Source organism: Lonchura striata, chromosome 7 (assembly GCF_046129695.1).
Source record: "Lonchura striata isolate bLonStr1 chromosome 7, bLonStr1.mat, whole genome shotgun sequence".
Classification (NCBI taxonomy): domain Eukaryota; kingdom Metazoa; phylum Chordata; class Aves; order Passeriformes; family Estrildidae; genus Lonchura; species Lonchura striata.
The window spans coordinates 14,873,429-14,892,465 of NC_134609.1; the positions used below are offsets into that span (position 1 = coordinate 14,873,429).

Consider the following 19,037-nt stretch of genomic DNA (forward strand, 5'->3'; position numbering starts at 1 on the left):
GTGACACAGGCCACATGATTGACAGTGAATTAAATGTGAAATGTCCCTTTTCACAGTACCCTGTGCCTAACTGGCAGATATTATGCATTTTTAAATACTGCGTATAGGGCCTTTTTTTGCAATAAAAATATACAAAGGTTTCCTGCAGCTTGCTGATTGGCCTCCTTTTGTCTCTAAGCAGGGACTTTACTGAAGAAAAGAAAAAACAAAAATAAACAAAAAACCCAAACAACCCCAGACAATGACATACCAAGGAAAATATTTAAAGTCTAAGGAGAGAGTACTCATGTCAGGTGCCAGCAACCAAAGGCAATGTTATGAAAAAGTCAATAAAATTCCCCTAAAGATTTAGAGGGGAAAATGCACCAAAACAGACAGAGAACAAGAAGATGTTGCACCACTCCAGAAGCCCAATAGCGAGGTAAAGCACTGCCATGCCAGGCACGCAGCGGGAAGCCTGGAGCTGCCAAGGCCGTGAAAGATGTCAGCGAGCAGCCCCATGCCAGGGCGCCAGGGAGGGTGCCAGCGCACCGGCACAGAGCGCCAGGGCAAGGGCCTGGAAACCGGCAAATATGTCATGAAAGCCCCAGCAGGAAGAGAGGTCTGCCTGCCGGGCGTAATCCAGGAAAGGAACTGCTCCAGGGAAAGGCGCGGGGGAGGCAGAGCGATGCTGTTCCCTGCAGGGATGCGCGGCCCCGGGGCAGCCGGGGCGCCAAAGCCCCGCAGGGACGAGGTGGGAGCCGGGTGGGAGCCGGGTGGGCCGGGGGCGGCGGGGCCGGGGGCGGCGGGGCCGGGGGCGGCGGGGCCGGGGGCGGCGGGGCCGGGGGCGGCGGGGCCGGGCCGCGGGCAGCGCCGGGCCGGGCGGGGCGGGGCGAGCGCAGGGGCGGCGCAGCCGCAGCCGCGGCGGGCGGAGCGCGGAGCTGTGCGCGGCCCGGGCCCGCTCATTACTCAGCGGCCGAGGCCGGAGGCGGTGGTCGGTGAGCGGGGCCGGGGCCGCAGTCCCCGGGTGGCCGTGGGGAGCGGGGCGGCCGCGCGGTGCCGGGGCGGGCGGGCAGCGGCGGGGCCCGGGCCGGGCGGTTTTGTTTACGTTCCGGAGGGCGGGAAGGGAGCCGGGGCCGGGGCCGGCTGCGCCCTTGCCCGGGGAGGGCGGCGGTGCGGGGGCTCCGGCCCGGCGACCTGCCGTGGCCTCGGGAGAGGTGCGGTGGATAATGGCGGGGGCTCTTTGTTGGTGTGGCAGGAGGGGCAGGAGGCTCGGCGCGGGGCTCCTCCTCCTCCCGGGAGCGGGGGCACCGGGCAGGCCGCTCCGAATTCGGGGAAAGAGCCTTACAGGGCGGGGTGGTGGGAGTGCAGCCCTACCATGACCTTGTTCTTAAAAGCGCCTCTTGAAGCAAAAAATACTTCTCTGAAATAAAATAGCTGCTCTAGATGCACGGGCTGGGGGTGACCGGCAATGTCTTTTGTTTTTTTGCCTTTTAATTCTTAAATTTCTTTCAAAGAGGGGGACCTATCTCTTTGCAGAATTTCTTTTGCTTTTGATTTCTGTGTCGTTACATCCAGCTTTCCTTCCTGTTTCTTTATGCCTTTCTGCCTGGAGCAGTTCTATCAGTGAAGTTTGACCTAAGCTGCCTTAATAATAACCTACAAAAACAAATTCCACTTTATTATTTGTTCCACTCCCTAGCTGCAGTAATGGTTTTGCACATACGGTGTTGTGTTGAATCTCGCTGTTGTACAGAACAGGCTTACTGAAGCCTTTCAGGCAATCGACAAATCCTACCCGCTTTGGCCTATCTGATAATACAAACACAAAGGGTGTTATGCTTGTTCGGGGCTGGAAAGTATTACCTGCCCTAGGGCATGTGCATGTGGAATTGAGCAAGCCTACTCATTGCAGGGTTTTACTTACAGGTGTGGAGACTTAAGCAGTGATGGTGTTGCAGGTCAGGTGAGACCTGGTCTCAGTTCTGGACGTGCCAACAAATGCACTTCCAGTGCAGAACAGTAACTGAGGTGCTTCATTACATCCGTGCGGGTACATCCGTGTGTTAGATAACTTGGGAATGGTTCAAACTGTAACATGAAATGAATCTGGGCCAAACTTATTTAAGGATGCTGTCAAAGTGATTTTACTGACTTACTTGAGTGTTCCTTGTATATAATGAAGGGAAGCTCTTCATTCTTCTAATAGTAGCTAATAAAAATGTTGAATTTCAGATAGTCCCCTGCTTTGATCTTGGTCTCTTGGCACAGCTGTCTTCCCTTTTTGCACCACTTGATTCAAAGATGTGTAATACAGGCTAGTGTGACAGTAAGGATGCATAACATGGGATGCCAGGCCAGGGACCAGACACATTGCAGACCATCTGCAGATCTTGATGGTCTTCAAGGCTAGCTGGGGAAAAGTGGGATAGGAGAAGAGAGAAGTATATGCTGAACAAAAACTAATTGCAGGGGATGTACAAAGTTGTACTCTGAAGCAAAGCATTTTAATGTCTTCCACTGCAAAAGTTCCCAAGGTTTTTGGACCACTGGCTTGCATAAGCTTTCAGTGTAATCTTGTGGGCTACCATATACTTCATGGAGTCCTCTAAATCAGAAATATTAGTAAGGTGATCTAAGAGGGTTCCAGGTCCTGCAGTTTTTGGACTGTGCATTCTAGGAAAAAAAAAAGTTGCCTGTTATGTGTGGATTTTGTATTTTTACTTTTAACCCTGCTCTTTAAGGACCAAGGTATTTGGTGGGCTATTAGGTGTGCAGGTATAACCTTGTTTGCAAATGCCTTAGGTAGAATTCATATGCAAATATTAAGGAATAAATGTTGTATGGTGTTAGCGATTTATTTTCTGCCTGTTATTTACCTGAAATGACTATTTATTATATATGTGTTTTGCTTTCTTTTTCATCCTTCCTCAGCTGCCTAAATTATTTGGATGCTCACTGTTTAAAAGATGCATGGAAACTACACATAAATGCTCCTCATTTCTGAAGATTGATCCAGCATTCTGGACAAACACATATGTCCGTCTTAATATCCCCTAAAAAGTATGGTGTGCTATTTCTTAACCTTCATTTTCCATGCTCCCAATCCCTCTCCTTGACAATGAAAGTGCCCTGTATGTAGAGAGTTTTACTGTATTTGTTATTTTTAATAGATATAGTGTTCCACTTTTGAAATTAGACCAATCTTTATTTGAGCCTCTATTTTGTTTAATAAAGGCTGTTTACTGCTGTAAATTGTTCCTTTAAGAAACCCCTTAGTCCTTCATTCAAAACCTGCAGAAACAGGCTTCCATTTGTTATGGAAAGACCTCTTGGTATTTGAAAGCTCTTTAAAAATCCAGTTGAGCCTACTTATATTGCTTGCCTGCTGTGAAATTCACCACAGTTTTGCCATGGAGTCTGAAATACTTTTAAAGGTGTTCTTGTATGTGAAGAGATAACAATCTTGGTGTACCGAGCTTATAATTAATAGCCACACATTTCTCCTTAACTTTAAATTATTTTTTCTTTGAAGTTGTTAAGGACTAATTCTTGATTCTTTTTCTGTTCCAAATTGATTCTGTTCAAGCTTGATGCTAAAATTGTTGCCCATATTGTCATTTTTGTTGTTGGATAAATGCTACTTGATATGTGAACAGATGGGATGCTTATTAATCATTCTTAGCTGAATATTGCAGACTAATGGTAAAATGAGGACTGACAGAAAAATATACTTCAGCTCAATGGTCAGTTCTGTTGGTAACAAAGCAATTACTGTATACAAGCTCATTTGTGTGTACACTTAAACCAGAAGGGCACACATTGATTCTGCAGTGCTACTGGACAGCCTGTTTGCTGTAATTGTTGATTTTTGAGTATTAAAGAAAAGACAAGCACACAAACTGACAACCGTCCATTACTTTACTAATGCTATATTAAGAATTTGAGTTTTTAATATATATATTATATAGATAAATATAAAGCGTTCAGGAACCCAGTATTTATTCTTTGAACTATGGCTAAAGTGTCCCATCATTGTAGTCTGTATCCATTCAGACGTTTACCTTTCTCCTTATCTGCTGAACAAAAGTTGAGATGTCTCAAGTCTGGTGTTTCGATCTTTGTGAAATAAGAATGATGAGCAGGGGGTACCCTGTTTCTCACTGGAATCTCAAAAGGCATGGAACTGTCCATGTTTATAAAATTAAACGGATTCCTCAGCTGTTGGTTGCTGGCAGAAGAGGAGCTGGGGCTCCCTGTAGCCCTGAAGGGTAATTGGTGCCTGAGCAGCAGGTACGGGAGGAACTGTTCCCAGCTGTGACACTCCCTGCAGGGCTGCTGGGAGCACACATCCCCCACTGTGGGACAGACCCACGGGGGAGTCCAGCCCTGCGTTCCAAGGTGGGTGGGGGCTCGTGTACCTGAGGATGCATAGAAGACTGGGTTTGCAACCTCAGGGATATCATGACTGCTGCATTTTACCAGCTTTAAGCAGGAGACTATAGAGGTGATGGAGCCACTTGCTGCTCTGAATGTATCAATAGCTGCAAGACATAAAAATGGAAGTTTGAGTAGGTTATGAAGGAGTGAATGTCTTAAGTGTAGCAGTTAGCCCCTCCTATGGATCAAGAGCCCAGAAGGGCAGTGAAGTCTTCATCCTTACAGACTTTAGACTCAACAAGGTCCAGAGCAGTCTGAGGGGAATACAAATTTGAAGTTCTACTTGTTTTGTAGATGATCTACAGAGGTTGCTTCCCAGCCATATTCTAATTCTTCTGTTTATGGATTTTAAAACTTCTGTTTACAAAGTAGCTTGAGGAAGTTGGCAAAACGAAGGCACAGTGATTTAGGTAAACCAGGTTGCTCAGAACTATTAGAAGTTGTGAAAGGGAAAGTAATGAGATGTGATAAGGATCTTAGTTCAACTCTGATGGTGGCAATATGGATTTTTCTGCCCTTCACTGAACTTTCTAGCTGACTAGGCCAAAAGTGCTTTCAGGCTAGCATAAAGGCCAAAAAAAGGCCTTATGGTACCTGTCAAGCCTGTGATCACTATGATGAACTTAAAAACCCATCTCCAACCAAAGAAACAGCAGCCAGTCAACAGCCTGGTAGCCAGCTCAAGTTAGTCCAGGTTTTGCTTTCTGTGTTGGAGGAACGAGTTGGCAGCTGCTGCTGCAGGGCTTTGATCTGCTGGGTGGGTGATGGTTCCTTTTGTGCTTAGCTGGAGTGTGGTTATCCCAGCAAGCAGCATCATGGAACAAACCAGCTCTGAGTTCCAGCTGGTCACAATAGCAGTCCATGACTATAGAGGGGCTGGCAGGACTAGAAGAAAGGAAAAGGGTCATGGTAGATCCATAGATCTCTCTTTAATGCTTGTGCTGCCTTGAGAATATGTCCCTCATCTCAGTTGTTTCTCTAAGTTCTTACATATTTATCTATTTAGCAAAACCAACCAGAGGTCTTCATGAAAGTGAGGTGAGCAGTACACACAGTTACAACCCAGAGTGTTTTATATCTTAACAAAGCAGCTGTCCTGGTATGAGCCTGTAGTATTTTAATATGTGAATGCAGCTGCTCATGTGTGACTCTTGAGAGAATTGTGTAAAAAATCTGGTGTTAGGGATGGCACATGTATGAGAATCCTAGATGTATTCTTTAGTAGCTTTAACACCTAAGATGATGTTGGAGTAAGTACGAGTCACAAATGCTTACTTGCTGTACCATGTAAAAATACATAGTTTTGAAGAGGTAATCCTAATGTTAAGTTTTACTATGGAAACCGTAAAAGTGTATGCCATGGCTGACATGCCAACCAGCATAAATCTTGGTAAATTCTGGATTGTTCATTGTGTTTTGGATGGTGACAAACAGTCTGGTCATCTTCACAGAAGGAAGAGTAATAACATGATAACCTAAAAAGGTGTATTAGAAAGGTGTGGGCTAGGTTCACTTGTTTCATTTCATGCCAAGAAGTGAATACTTGGGAGACACACAGAGAGAGGATGGTCCTTGTGCACAGCAGTAGCTCATTTAATGAGCAGTGAAGCCTTCCAGCAGTGGGTGACTTTTGTTTGCACAGTTGCAGCAGTACAAAACTCATCCTTGTTGAACAATAGACAGAGTTTCTTTTGCTGATTTTTTTTTTTTTTTTTTTAGCATTACAAGGTTCTTGTGCCACTTAAGTGTCAAGATGGTGGAAGAAAAAAGTTCAGTTTATAATAAGATTATATTGGACATAAAAAGGTTTTGTTAATACTAGCATGGCATTGTGGGAAAATCACAAAACCTTGATGTGATGAGAGCTATTTTATTCTCCCCCTATTTTAGTTTATTTGTGATTCTTAGGTTTCTTCAGAAAATTTCTCATCACAGCTCTTCGTAGGCATATCCACCAGTGCTAGTGTTCAGCAGTGCTTCTGAAGGCTAATATTCTTATTTAAAGAAAGGAGATTCTCAAACTCTTACTATTTTTGAGAACTTCTGCCATATGGTAAGGAATATTTCTTTTTAATTTGGGTCAGCTGGCCTAGTTGTGTGCCCTTCCAGCATCTTGCCCACACCCAGCCCCTTAATGAGGGGAATGTTGGAGAGCTGATGCTGCCAGCTCTGCTCAGTAATAGCCAGAACTCTGGTGTGTTATCAACCCCTTTGCAGGTGCCAGTGCAGAGCACAGCACTGTGAGAGCTGCTGTGGGAAAAGGAGCTCCAGCTCAGGCAGGCCCTGTACAAGTTGTTAGCACAGAGGTGTTCCCATCACTCCTGACTGGAGCCCGGTGGCATGTCTGTCGTGGTGCCAGCTGACATTGGCTCTGCTGGACGTGGAGGAAGCTTCTGGCAGCTTCTCACAGAGCCACCCCTGTAGTCCCCTGCTACCAAGACCTGGCTATGCAAACCCCATGCACTGGGGCAGAGCATCAGGCACTATTGAAGTGTAAGAGAAATGGGACAACAGAACAGACTATTGCTATTAGTAAGTATTGGTATAGTTTCCTACAAATTTCCCAGAAAGCAGTTGCTTTATTTTGAAATGTGCTGCCTTCCTTCCCACCCCACTCACAAGAAATTTTTGTGCAAAGTATTGTATTGTGTTACAAGAGGTGTCTATGAAGGAATTCTTAGTGTTGAAGCTGTCATGTGCTGGAGTTTTTTGTTCCATTCTAAAGCTCTTATTATAGAGGTATTTCATGTCAAATACTTTAGATGGGATTTCATAGCACATTAATCTGCTTGTATTTCACAGATAAATGCATGAATTAACAAAAGTAGCACATTCATAATTGGATTCTATGTTTTCGTAGCTGGGATTAAAGGTTAAAATTCATGTAGTTTTAAGACATTCTGAAAACTTTTTTCCCAGCTGTTACCCAAATCCTTCCTTCCTCTAATGTTCTATAGCTATTGTCCTTTTGATCACTGATATTTAATTACTATTTTAGGTCACTTGGTATCTTTTGTTTACTGTCATCTTTTAAAACAATTCAAGAACCATTTAATTTGTTTTTTTGCTGAAACATTCAGATTTATATGCTTTTTTCCCCTGCAAAAAGAGGTTAAAGAGCAAGCATTTCCTCCCACTCCAGGATTACTCTCAGGGTAGGATTTTGTTTCTAAGCTTGTGCAGATCTCATTGAAGCATTCTGAGTTACATTCACTGGTTCATTTTGCTGATGGTTTGCCTCTTTTTTGTTTTGCCAGTGGTCATTGGATGTACAGAGCTACCATATGAAGGCAGGCCTTTGTGGAATGGTGGGAATTAGTGGTCCCTTAAGTAGTCATCTGAAACAGTGTTGTGCCCAGATTAGTAATTTATTCTTTCCTTTTCAATTTTAAGTTATACATGGTTAAGTTTTTTCAAGTACCTGACTAAGCTGAATGGGCCGTGAAACATGATTCTGCTAAAAGGGAGCTACATAAGGCAGTATGGAATGGCATTCCCTTGAATGCAGTAGTTTCAGTCATGGCTTAGGCATGGTTATGATTAAATGTGTTTTCTGGGTCCAGCAGCAGGCACTTATATTGCACTTTCTTTAGTTAAATCGGATGATTAAAATAGAACAGTTTGTTGAACTGTTGCTTTACTGAATTTTCACTGATTCCAGATTTTAAGAGCAGTATTTACAAAAAACCAAAACAAATTAAATTGACAAATAGTGCCCTGCAATAAACCTGAATATTATAAGCTTTGAAAAACATGCATACTGTGATTTTCTCCCCATTTACCATTCTTTTCTATTATCTTTCATTTGAAAAAGGATTAAGGAATTGAAAGATCCTTGTCTTATCCTATTATTTCTGAAAAAGAGAGTTTTGCTAAGAATAGCCTTTTAATCTGTTGTCGTAACAGCTTCTTTACCAAAATGTAGAGGTACACAAATTTTCTTTTGTTGAGGCTGTTATGGTTTATGATTTCTGTGACAAAACTGACCTGGAAGACACAACATCTTATATTATTATATATTGTGATAATAGGATTCATCATGGAACCAATCTGTAGTGGAGCTTCATATGACATTACACTGAAGAAGCTGTAGAGATGCTCTCCTATCTAATGTAGCACAGCAGAGTTTGCAGAGTGATATGTTTTCTCTAGATATAGCACTACTCATTCTGATAATGCTTGTTCTAGAAAAATGCTACCTAATAAATTTATTCATGATTAATTAAAGTCACAGTTCAGGAGTCAATAAAAAAAAAGTCAAGAGGAAAGGTAGGATGAGAATGTTCATCATTAGAAATGCCAGTTTACATGCTGGTTAGTATTGCATGCTGCAGCCTGTCTCATTTACAGCCTCCTGGCATTTGAATCTAAAACCTGTTTTAAAGGGAATTGAAGATACTTTTCTAAAACAGTCTCTGCTGATGTCTAATGACTTAATAAAACAAGAATATTTAAGAATATAAGAACTCTGCAGTGTATTCCATTAGAAATACATAATTTTACTGTACAGCCTCTTATGTTAAGCTTTGTGTCACATGTAGCTTTATCAAATACAAATACAGCCTCCTGGAAAAACATGTAATACAGAATACCATATTCCAGCAGAGTGGCACTGTAGTAAACTAGATTAGAAGTGATCTGTAACTTGGTAAGAATTTGTTAAGTGCTGTTGGCCACAGGTGAGGTGAGGTTTTTCCAGAGAGGGTGCGCTGGTATTCCAGAGCAGCTGTGTTGTAGGAGTTGACTGTGGGAAGTGCTGGGAAGTTGTATGTGTTGCTGTCTTACTTGCTGCTGATTTGGATTACCAGGACTGTGTCTATCACCAAAACCAACTTGAAAGCCTCAGATAAAGTTTGCGTAAATTTTAAGCTTTGTACCTCTTAGTGCGGCTTTCAGCAGGTTTAAGTATTTATGTTGATATCTTTCTCTAGAGATACCTTCATGTTTAGATTATGTACCTTTAAAGATATTATATTTCATAAACCTGGAAATCTGAATAGCACTTGGTGTTTGATAATGACAGATGATGAAGAAATGTGAGGTTTCATTTCCCTGTCACAAACAGGCAGACATTCCTTGCTTAGAGGGGAGAGGGAAATGGCTGAAGGAATGGTAGATAAGCAAGCACAAATTTTCACCTTTTCATGGAGCTGATAGCATACGTTCACTTATTCACCTTTCTTTCCTTTCCCTCAGGCTACTGTTAAGTCTCTATATTATGAGTTATCTTTTCAATTTTCTGTTTTCTGAATCTTAGTTTTGTTTAACTTCCCATGTGATGAAGTTAGAGCTGCTGGTGGTTGTAGTGTGTGTTTTACCTAATTGGCAGGCAGGCCCAAAACAAAAAGTCTGGATAATTTCTTCTATGACCAGCTGCTTTAATCACAATTGTAAAAGAGAGATAAAACTGAGTAGCTTGAAGTGCCAGAAGCGAATCAGTTACCTGACTGGTTTAGGTAATATGTGTAAGATAAACAGAAACATACAGCCCATGTGGCTTTTTTCCTGTGCTTTATGTCAGTCTCTTTAATTGTCCTGTGCCATTAACAAACAGTGCCTTAACTCTTCATAAATTACTATTGAATGCATTTTTTTTAATTAAGTTGGATTAAGTGAAATCCTCTCAATAGGAAGTTTACTACTAAAAAACAAAAAATGTCTGTTTTGAAAAGAGAATCGCTGCAAAACTTACATCGTTTTAAAGTAAGTTATGTGGTGCATTTGTTACTTGGTTCATCAGTATCCTGCTTGTGCAAGGTGTGTGAAGTATTTTATCTGACTGTAAAGAATTCAGTTCTCAGATGAATTGAATTTCATATTAAAAAAAGCTAATGTTTTAGTGGTACCAGAAATTTTCTTATTTTGGGGGTTTTGCAAGAGATGTTTCACAATTTGCTTTAGAAATGTGCAGTAGTATTGATTTTTATGTAGAGTGTACTCAGAAGCTGTGAATGCAGGTTCAGCAGTTCAGCTGACCCTTGTTCAGCAGGCAGGATGAGAAAATACTGGTATGTTGTACTTGGTTTGCATAAATGCTTGCTTTGAGGTTCTGAAGGAAATGTGATGTGGAGGTGCTGACTCTGCCTGTGCTCCATGGGGAGCAGTGTGTGAAATTACTGGTGGAGCTTGGATGCTCCTGTCTGTTCCAGCTGCCCCAGCAGTGCCAGGAAATTGCTCACCTGGAGCAGTGTTTAACAACAGGGGTTGTTTCTTGTGGCTTTCTGCGTGTTTGCATGTGATCTTACACTACCTGTTTATAGACAGTATCAGTATTTTGCTAGTTACAGTCTTAATTTTACTGCTGCCATTTGGAGGTCTTTCCTTACAGCTAAACAGCCCCTGTGCCATTAGTGACTTCTGACAGTATATCAGACTGTTCCAAGGTTCTTGAGACATGGAAGCGAAAAAGCTCAAGTTCCAGTTGCCTTATACAAAAATCCCTGTCTCCAACTTCAGGTTTCCCTAAGTTCAGGTTCAGCTGTTAATATTTTGGCACTGGTGACTGCACCTGTGAGTGATTGCTATTTCAGGCTGAAGAGTGTTTGAATGTAATTTGATGCAGGGAGTTCCAGAACTAGTGCAAAAAACATTATATTGAAAATTAGCTGTTTGAGCTCATTCCTGATTTTGTTATTAACCTTTTATTGTGAGTTTTGAAACCATTTGGAGTGAGGTTCCCAAAATAGCACAATCTTTAGTGGAAACATTTACTTTTGATTAGATGCTATAGTATTGATCAGAGAAGTCTGACAGGGGAAGCACTGGAGAACATGCCAGCTTCAAGTTCCTATCTTTATGACTGACTCTGCAAATATAATCCCTGGGGCATCCCTGCTTCAGTGACACCGCAGAGCATGTCTGTCCTCAGTGTCAGTGAAATTGGCTTTTTCACGAGAGGGCGAGTAACAGCCTGGAAAGAGAAGACTCAAGGGGCTGCATTTGCCAGCAGCTGCTGCTGGAAGTTGTGCTTGGGAAATAAGTATGTTCCTCTTTCCTGAGTGTCAGTAATAATTCCCTTCTCCTGTCCCTCCCTTCAAAGCAAACAAGGAAGCTCCCAGTGTTAGTGGTGGCTGGGGATCAGGCTGTTTACCTGTGCTCCACCCAGTGCCATAGCTGCTGGCACAGCCCTTTCATGGGCTGGCTGAAGTGACTGAAAAAAGCAGCAAGTCAGCTGCTTTCAATTAAGATGAAAATCAAAACATGCATTTTTTGCATGGATAAAAAAAGATAGGTCATTTTTTGCATGTATGTATGTTTTCTTTTAATAACTCCTAGCCTGTCTCTGAGCTGGAAGCTGGATTTCAGTAGATATGAAATTTTATGGACTCATTTTGCCCTGTTTCATTGTAGTTTATAACGGACATAAATAGTAGAGCGGGGAAGATTTAAAATGCAGGAAGCTCACTAAATGTAATTTAGATATAAAACAAAAAATTGCTAGTTGTTTTTTCTATGAAGAAGTTTCTCCTTTCCTGTCCCTCAAATTCTTCTACAAAAGTATAAAAGGTAAAAGTTCAGCTATTTTTGTAAGAGACAAAAATAGAGGGCTGAGCACGGAGTCTGTTGAAGAATTTTTGATAAATTGAGTAGCATTTATCAGTACCTCTGGTGTTTCCCTAGAACATCCTCAGTTCATCCTCAGGGCACTTGGATTCTAATCTCCATCATCTTCATTGTATGCTTTACAGACGGGGTTAAAAGCCACCCAGATGTTCCTTTACTAATTCAGGTTCTGCTTTGTTGTTATTTTTGTCTTCATGTTCTCCTTGGTAAATTTTAAATATTTATTTCTGTTTTGATTCAGAATCTGGAAAAACTCTTCAGTCAGTACTAATCAGGGTCAAAATTCTTGGGACCTTGTGGCTCTTGAGGCTCTTTTATATACTTATATATGGAACTGAGCATTGCAAGAAAGCTCCCTTTATGTAAGGTAATAGGATTACTTGTCTGTTCCAAACAGAACTGGAATCTGGGGAAAGACATCAGTTATGAAGACTAAAATCAGATTGTCAGACACTTTTTGAGTAGTAGGCACCTCCTTGTTATAAAAGGGCCTCCAGGTGACTTTCGGATTGCATCATTAAGTTCAGTCCATTGCAATTACTTTCAAATAGATGATCATCTATTTTATAGAAACTGTAATAAGGTGACTACTGGCCAAGAAAAGACTGCTGGAGTGGAGAAGGGGGTGGTTTATTTCCCTGTATGTCCTCCCCTTCTAGCAGACTCCTCAAATTACAGTAGCTATCTTAATAAGGTGAGATGGCAGATACCTATGAAGAAAACTGTATCTACTTTCCTAGATGACTAGGAAAAGTCATCATGTGATCCAGCTGGAGCATGTTGTTAGTAACTACATGAACCTGTAAACTGCAACATTAAATTATGGCAAAGGTTGCATTTGTATTAGTGGATTTTGTTCATTGTTTATTAATTTAGGACTCTATGTAGTTGTTACCTGTTAAATTGTACCAAGGGCAGAGTTGGATTAACACAGAGCTCTAACTCTGTGCAAGAGATTTATCAATCTGGCAACAATGTTTGCCAAACCAGTGAAGTAATTCCTTTATTTAAACAGCCCATATTACACTTTATTAAGTTTCATTTGCTATTGTGTACTCAGGAATATTTTGCTTTATAGCCAAATTTATTTTTCTATACCAAACCTGTTATCTTTTTTGAAATTACCATCTTTAGTGGAGAAAGCCATCTGTTTATTGTTGAATACTCAACAGGTTCTGGGAATTCACGTAATTGGCTTTGAATTCTCCATATATAAATGGATATAAAAAATTTAACTGTCTTAAAGTTTAAAAAAATTAAATGTGTCTTAAATTTCTTGTCTTTGAGTAAACTGGAGCGGCACCTACCCTTTTCTGTTTGAACTTGAAAGCAGTAGGCAGGTCATTACATGGAAATCTAAATGTCCTCTTGTCTTCTTTTCCTGGTGAACACTGAGATCTAATGCTCACCTTTGCTTTACTGAATCTGTAACAAGTGAAGTTTGACTGCTTGGTGTAAAGAGTTTGGTTAAAATGTAGTTATTTTAAGAAACGTACCTGCGCTGTGCTTCTGACCTGAGCTATACAAGAATCACTCCAGTATATTTGTGGTTTTGTTTAATAGTTGTAACCCGAGATCAGAGCTGTAGACTTTCAGTTTGTGCTGTGCCACTTGTCCTGTGCGTGGTGTGAGCAGGGCAGAGTTCTCTGTACCAGAGTTCTGTTAGCATTGGGAGTAGTTCAGGCAACTGTGTGGAGGTTGTTCAGCTTAAAACCATCTGATCTGTGAAAGTGTAATTTGAAAGCCATGCAAATCCTACAGTCATCAGTGACCATTCAGGCTTTTAGACATTTTTGGCATTTGTAATGGCTTAGTAATATCTTGCTGTGGTTTTCACACAGCTAATATTAAGTCCTTTTTCCAAATGCTTTATCTGCATTAATATTTAACAGAGCTGGAAGCATTGCAAAATACTACATTCAGTTTCGAGGGCAGCATGGACAAACAAAACATTAAAACCATTATTACTTCTGAGACTAATTGAATGAGCTATGAAATTACCTTTAGAAACAATTTTTTGTTTTCTAAATTTGAGCCTTTGACGCAAGCATATGTGAAAACTAGGCTGTGTTTGCACTACCCATTTAGCAGGTGTCCAGAAACTTTTAAACCTGACAGCTGAAAATTAGACAAGCATTCAAAAACATGTAATGCATACAAATCAGCTTTGTGTGAACAGTATTTTCACAAATTAAATAAAATTCATTAATGCAAGAGCTCTGTATACACTGTCTATTTGTTTTGCATTCAGTAGCAAACTATCATGTACTTGAAGAACTGTTGGAGTTTTCTAGGTCAAACACAGATTCCTACAGAACATTAATTTTCATGGTGGTAGATGCCTTCTAAATGGAGTTATTGAATCATCATTGATAGGTAGCTTATGTTGCTATATTATGTTGATTATATTACTATTTAATGTGTTAATATAGGTAATTGTTTTATTTTAAAATTGCCTTCTTCCATTTCTGTATCTCTCATAGTCTTCATTTTTTGTCAGTCCTACTTCTGAGCAGCGCCTGTAGTAATCTTTCACTGTAGAACAGGTAGCACAGGTAGACAGATTGCTGCTAGTTGGTGTTTCTGTTGTACCTCAGACATGTCTTGTCCCAAAGACTGTTTGCTGGCTTAGCATCCAAAGTTTCTTCCAAGACTTAGTCCACTTGATGCTTGCTTGTTTAGGAGAGGATTGCTTTAGAAGTCATGATCATGAAAACCGAGTCTGATTTAATGCAAAACTTGTATTTAATTATGGTTGTTCCCATCTCTCATTATTCTCATTTCTTATGTTTTGTTGTATTTTAGGGTATGAAAAGTATCTTCTCAGCTGTACTTCTTCACTGAAGTAGAAATAAGCTGAGTATATATAATTTGTTGCATAAAAGAGTACTCCTAGAGTAGGATACTATGCATTATAGCAAAGGATGAATCCTGGATTTTCATGTTGTGTTATCTAATGAAGGTATAAACCAGCACTTAGGAGCAGTCTTAGAGACTCAGCTGTACAGAGCAAATGTTTCTCTGCCTTTTAAGTTGGCAATATTCTGGCTTATTCTATTTCCTTATCCCTAGTGGAAAAATTATCACTGGGGTTCTGTTTCTTTGTCTGAACAGAAGAGACACCTCTCAAATGTATGGTTTTTGTCAGTTTTTAATGCAAGCTTTGAAGCTTTCCTGTTCATTGTCAATATATCTAGTGATGGGAGAGTGCAAAAGAGGTTGTAAAATATTTTGTGCTCTTATTTAAAGTGAGAGGTGCTTTTTTTTCACAAAACCTCTTTCCATTTCTGTTCCTCTGTATGCCTGGAATGCATGCATTCAGGTCACTGCCTAGGTGAAGTAACCTTGAGCATAATTATGCACTGTTTTCAAAGTGATCTCCAATTTCAAAAGCTCTGTTTGCAAGATTTGAGGTTGCCAAGCACAGCCAGAATGATACGGTGAGGACAGGCCTGGTGACTGTCTGTGCCACTGTCTGTGTCACTGCACAGCTGTGAGCCCCGATGGAGCCACGCTGGTGCCAGCTCTGCTCCTGACACCTTGCCTTCATTGCACTGCAGAGCCTGTCCTCAGAGGTACAGCTCTCTTACTCTGGAGGCCCCTTTGGAGCACTGACCAGGGGCAGTGTGTATGTAAAAAGCATTGAATCAAACAGGTCTGGAATGAGTATCCAGTCATCTCTCTCTGCCTTCTAAAGAAATCAATTTATACACTCTGCAGAGACAAGTTTGCCAAATATATTTCTGTTGTTTATATAATTTTCCACTGCAAGTTTTTGTTTTTTTTTTTTTTTTTGTTTTTTTTTTTTTTTGTTTTTTTTTTTTTTTAATCTGGCCATTTTTAAGGTTTTTAATGCACCTTCAGTAGGGCTTTTAAATTGAAAGCTGTACAAACAAATAATTAGCTCTTCTCTTTCCATAGTACCTTTCTATCCGAAACCCATCTGTTTCTCCAGTATACTTAGGCTGTACTGGATAAACATTTTTAACATATACTGTCCATACATTGTCCTGTAGCTTGATTAATAAATTTAATGTTTTCTGTATTAGAGACAAAATTTAGTGTTGAACTACAGCATTATACTCTCTTCCAGATATCTTGAGGTCAGCAAGTATATTAAGAACATTCTTGTTGAGACATGTTAAAGGTACATGCCTTTCTTTAAGCAGAAGCAAATGGTAAATAGATGCGTATTTGGGTATGAACAATGCTATACATGATTTCTTTACTATTTTAAACATACTTATTTAAAAGTTAGATGAAGACTTTTGGTCAGACTTCATTCTTTGTCTTATTCACTTGTGGAGGTGGAAGTGTCAGTGAAACAATTTATAAGTGTGCATACTTTTTAAGATTAGCTATGATACTTTCATAGATAAATGCTACTTGCATTTTCATGGAGCATTATGTTTTATGCATCCGTGTTTGTTTTTACAGCTATATAAGGCTGTACAGAACTGAGGAATGGAAGTTGCTGACCACCTGAAGTCTCCTGAAGAACTGTTGAACTGTAGTTACTGTTAGCGAATTCAGAATAAAACTTACATCCAGCCTGGCAGATACCTTAGGTGATTTCACTCTGGATATAGTGTTACTTTTAATTCCTACATTTTTGTTGTGCTTCCTTGGATAATAGTGCTTAGGGCAATATGAAGAAATAGTAACCACACAGGAATATCTTACAATTCAGTTTTGAAATATTCTTATCTTGAGTGACTGAGGGCTGCCAGTAAAAAATAACTTATATGTGCACTTGGGACTTATTGGGAAGTGTCTTGTGTTTCTTAAAAAGAGTTTTGCCTTATGTCACGTTACATATATTGTAAAATCTTAGTTTTTCCAATTTTATGTCTTTATAGGCCAGAAGCAAAATTTGGATGAAGTGAACTAACCAAGTTGCCGTCATGAGCAGGAGCAAGCGTGACAACAATTTCTATAGCGTTGAAATTGGGGACTCAACTTTCACCGTATTAAAACGGTATCAGAATTTGAAACCAATAGGATCAGGAGCACAAGGGATAGTATGGTAAGGTTTCTTTAAGATTTAAATTTACCTTTATGTTTCCTTAATGTAGTTTTTTGAGGTGTTGTATGTTACAGAGCCAGGAGTGTGGAAAATTACCTTTTACAGGCAAAACAGCAATGGTAACTGCTGACCATTTTTCCTCAGCAAGGGCTTGCTGTTGCTTTTTGACCTGTTCAGCTTTAAAATTGATGACCTTCTGTGCAAATTCAGCCAGTTGTGCTGAGTCCTGTAAATTAATGGGGGAAAAAGAAACTGGATAAAGAAACTAATCCTAATCCTAAACCACACTGCTTGCTGTGAAACAAAAGCCAGAAATACTGTATATAATATTTTCTGCTTGTAAATGTTCACACTTCTTGAAGTTTGTTAGGAGTTTTTCACAATCCAAGTAGTCCTTGATACCAGTGAGTGAGCATTTGGGTGAGCACAATGGTTGTCATAGGAAGTACATGATGCAGTTTGGGAAAGTATGACCTGACGCCGTCATTCTTTGAATAAGAGCTCTAGTGTATGGACTGAAAACTGTCCATTTGATTTAAGTTGTTGACAACTAGCTGCTTGTAGGCACTGTTTCCTGTGAAGTTGCATTGCCTCAAAGGCTTAACCTTCCTGGTAGCTTTCTTGAATATTTGAGAAAGATGTAAATATCACAGGACCTTGCAAATTCTGCAGTTTATTGTAATTCTTAGGATGTAAACCAGGTACATAAAAATACAAAAGCATCAAGGAAGAGAAAGTTAGGGAAGAGCGTAATCTCAATTGTGTCACCTCTTTACTGTCTTGATCCTGTTTTTGATCAGTGTAGAGAGAATACGTGGTATTGGTGGGTTTCTAATTAATGTTTGTGTTTTAGCAGGATTAATAAAACAGTGTAGTAAGTGCAAATGGAAATTTGAAGAAAGTATGCTAGAAAGAGTTGTTTTTGAAATTGTAACTTCTGGCATTAAGATTACAGGTGTTAACTAGCAGCAACAGAATAACTGATCTGAATTTTATTTGCATATGTGTTAACATACTGAGGATGTAGACAGCTGCTTGACTAATTTGTTTAGTTGCTATAGAAATGCCAATAAAAGCTTTAGCTGTTATTGCTGTCCTTCTGATGGCCAGTTGTATGTTAACTACTGCCTGTTTTCCAAATTTATTGCCCTTCCTAGAGCAGAGATCCCAAAACTCACCAAGTAATTACTCTAGGGCCATTCTGTAATTGCTGCTGGTGGTGTAATTGAAGCCTTTTTAGTTAAATCACAGCTTATCCTGACAAGGCCTGCGGTTACATCTTGCACATGTATATCCATACAGTGCAATTCTTTGGATTGGAGTTTTTGTTGTCAGTGGTGATGGTTTGTATTTGTTTCTTTTTTGTTTCTTTGTTTTTTGTTTTTTTTGTGTGTGGTTTTGTTTTGTTTGTTTGTTGTTTTTTTTTTTGTTGTTGTAACTGATCCAGCTTGATTTGGAGGACTATTAAGTAGATGGCCTGATACTGAAACAGGCTCCAAGCTGCTGTTATGTACAGGGAATGCAGAAGTTTTAATACTAGAACAGGAGTCCCATGTTGGCCACCTTTCCTAAAATAATCCTTATCTTTGGTGTAGATGGGGGAATTCCAGATATAGTGGAAAATGTATATTAAAGAAAGTTATTAGACATGTTGTTCCCATTTTTTTTCTTTAGTAGTGTCTAGAGGTTTTGTTGATGATAAATTAGAAATCATTCAAGCCTACTTACTACATAGGCAATCCAGTTCTTAAAGTAGTGAGTTGAATTTAATAGATGCTACTGTTTAGTAGCAGATACTCTTCATTAGATTGGAGTACCATTCTTGAGAAGAGATACGAAAATAATATTTTCCCTGCTGAGACTTTTTTAGTAACTGATAAATATTTCCTGAGTCTGCATGGCAGTCAGCTGTTGTATTAGCTCTTACAAGAAAAACAAGCCATGCCTTCCTGTCCTGGAAATGTGATATGTAAGGGAGTTGTCTCCAATAACAGTTTTCACCAGTTAAACAGCCTGTGTTACTGAATTG

General features: G+C 40.1%; 1 protein-coding gene across 7 annotated transcripts in view; it reads left to right on the forward strand.

Annotated features, from left to right (window-relative positions):
* Nucleotides 1–19,037, forward strand: part of MAPK8 (mitogen-activated protein kinase 8) — a 71,087-nt gene that overhangs the window by 30,391 nt on the left and 21,659 nt on the right. For 3 of the 7 annotated variants that reach the window (XM_021539112.3, XM_021539121.3, XM_021539193.3), the window contains exons 1-2: nucleotides 877–977; nucleotides 16,842–17,008. In XM_021539112.3, the coding sequence (XP_021394787.1) occupies nucleotides 16,887–17,008 (122 nt within the window). In that variant the 5' untranslated portion in view covers nucleotides 877–977; nucleotides 16,842–16,886. Of the gene's footprint in view, nucleotides 1–625; nucleotides 734–870; nucleotides 978–1,335; nucleotides 2,011–2,913; nucleotides 3,043–16,841; nucleotides 17,009–19,037 lie in introns of those variants that run through there. The other 4 variants (XM_021539130.3, XM_021539140.3, XM_021539154.3 and 1 more) reach the window with 4 other exon arrangements.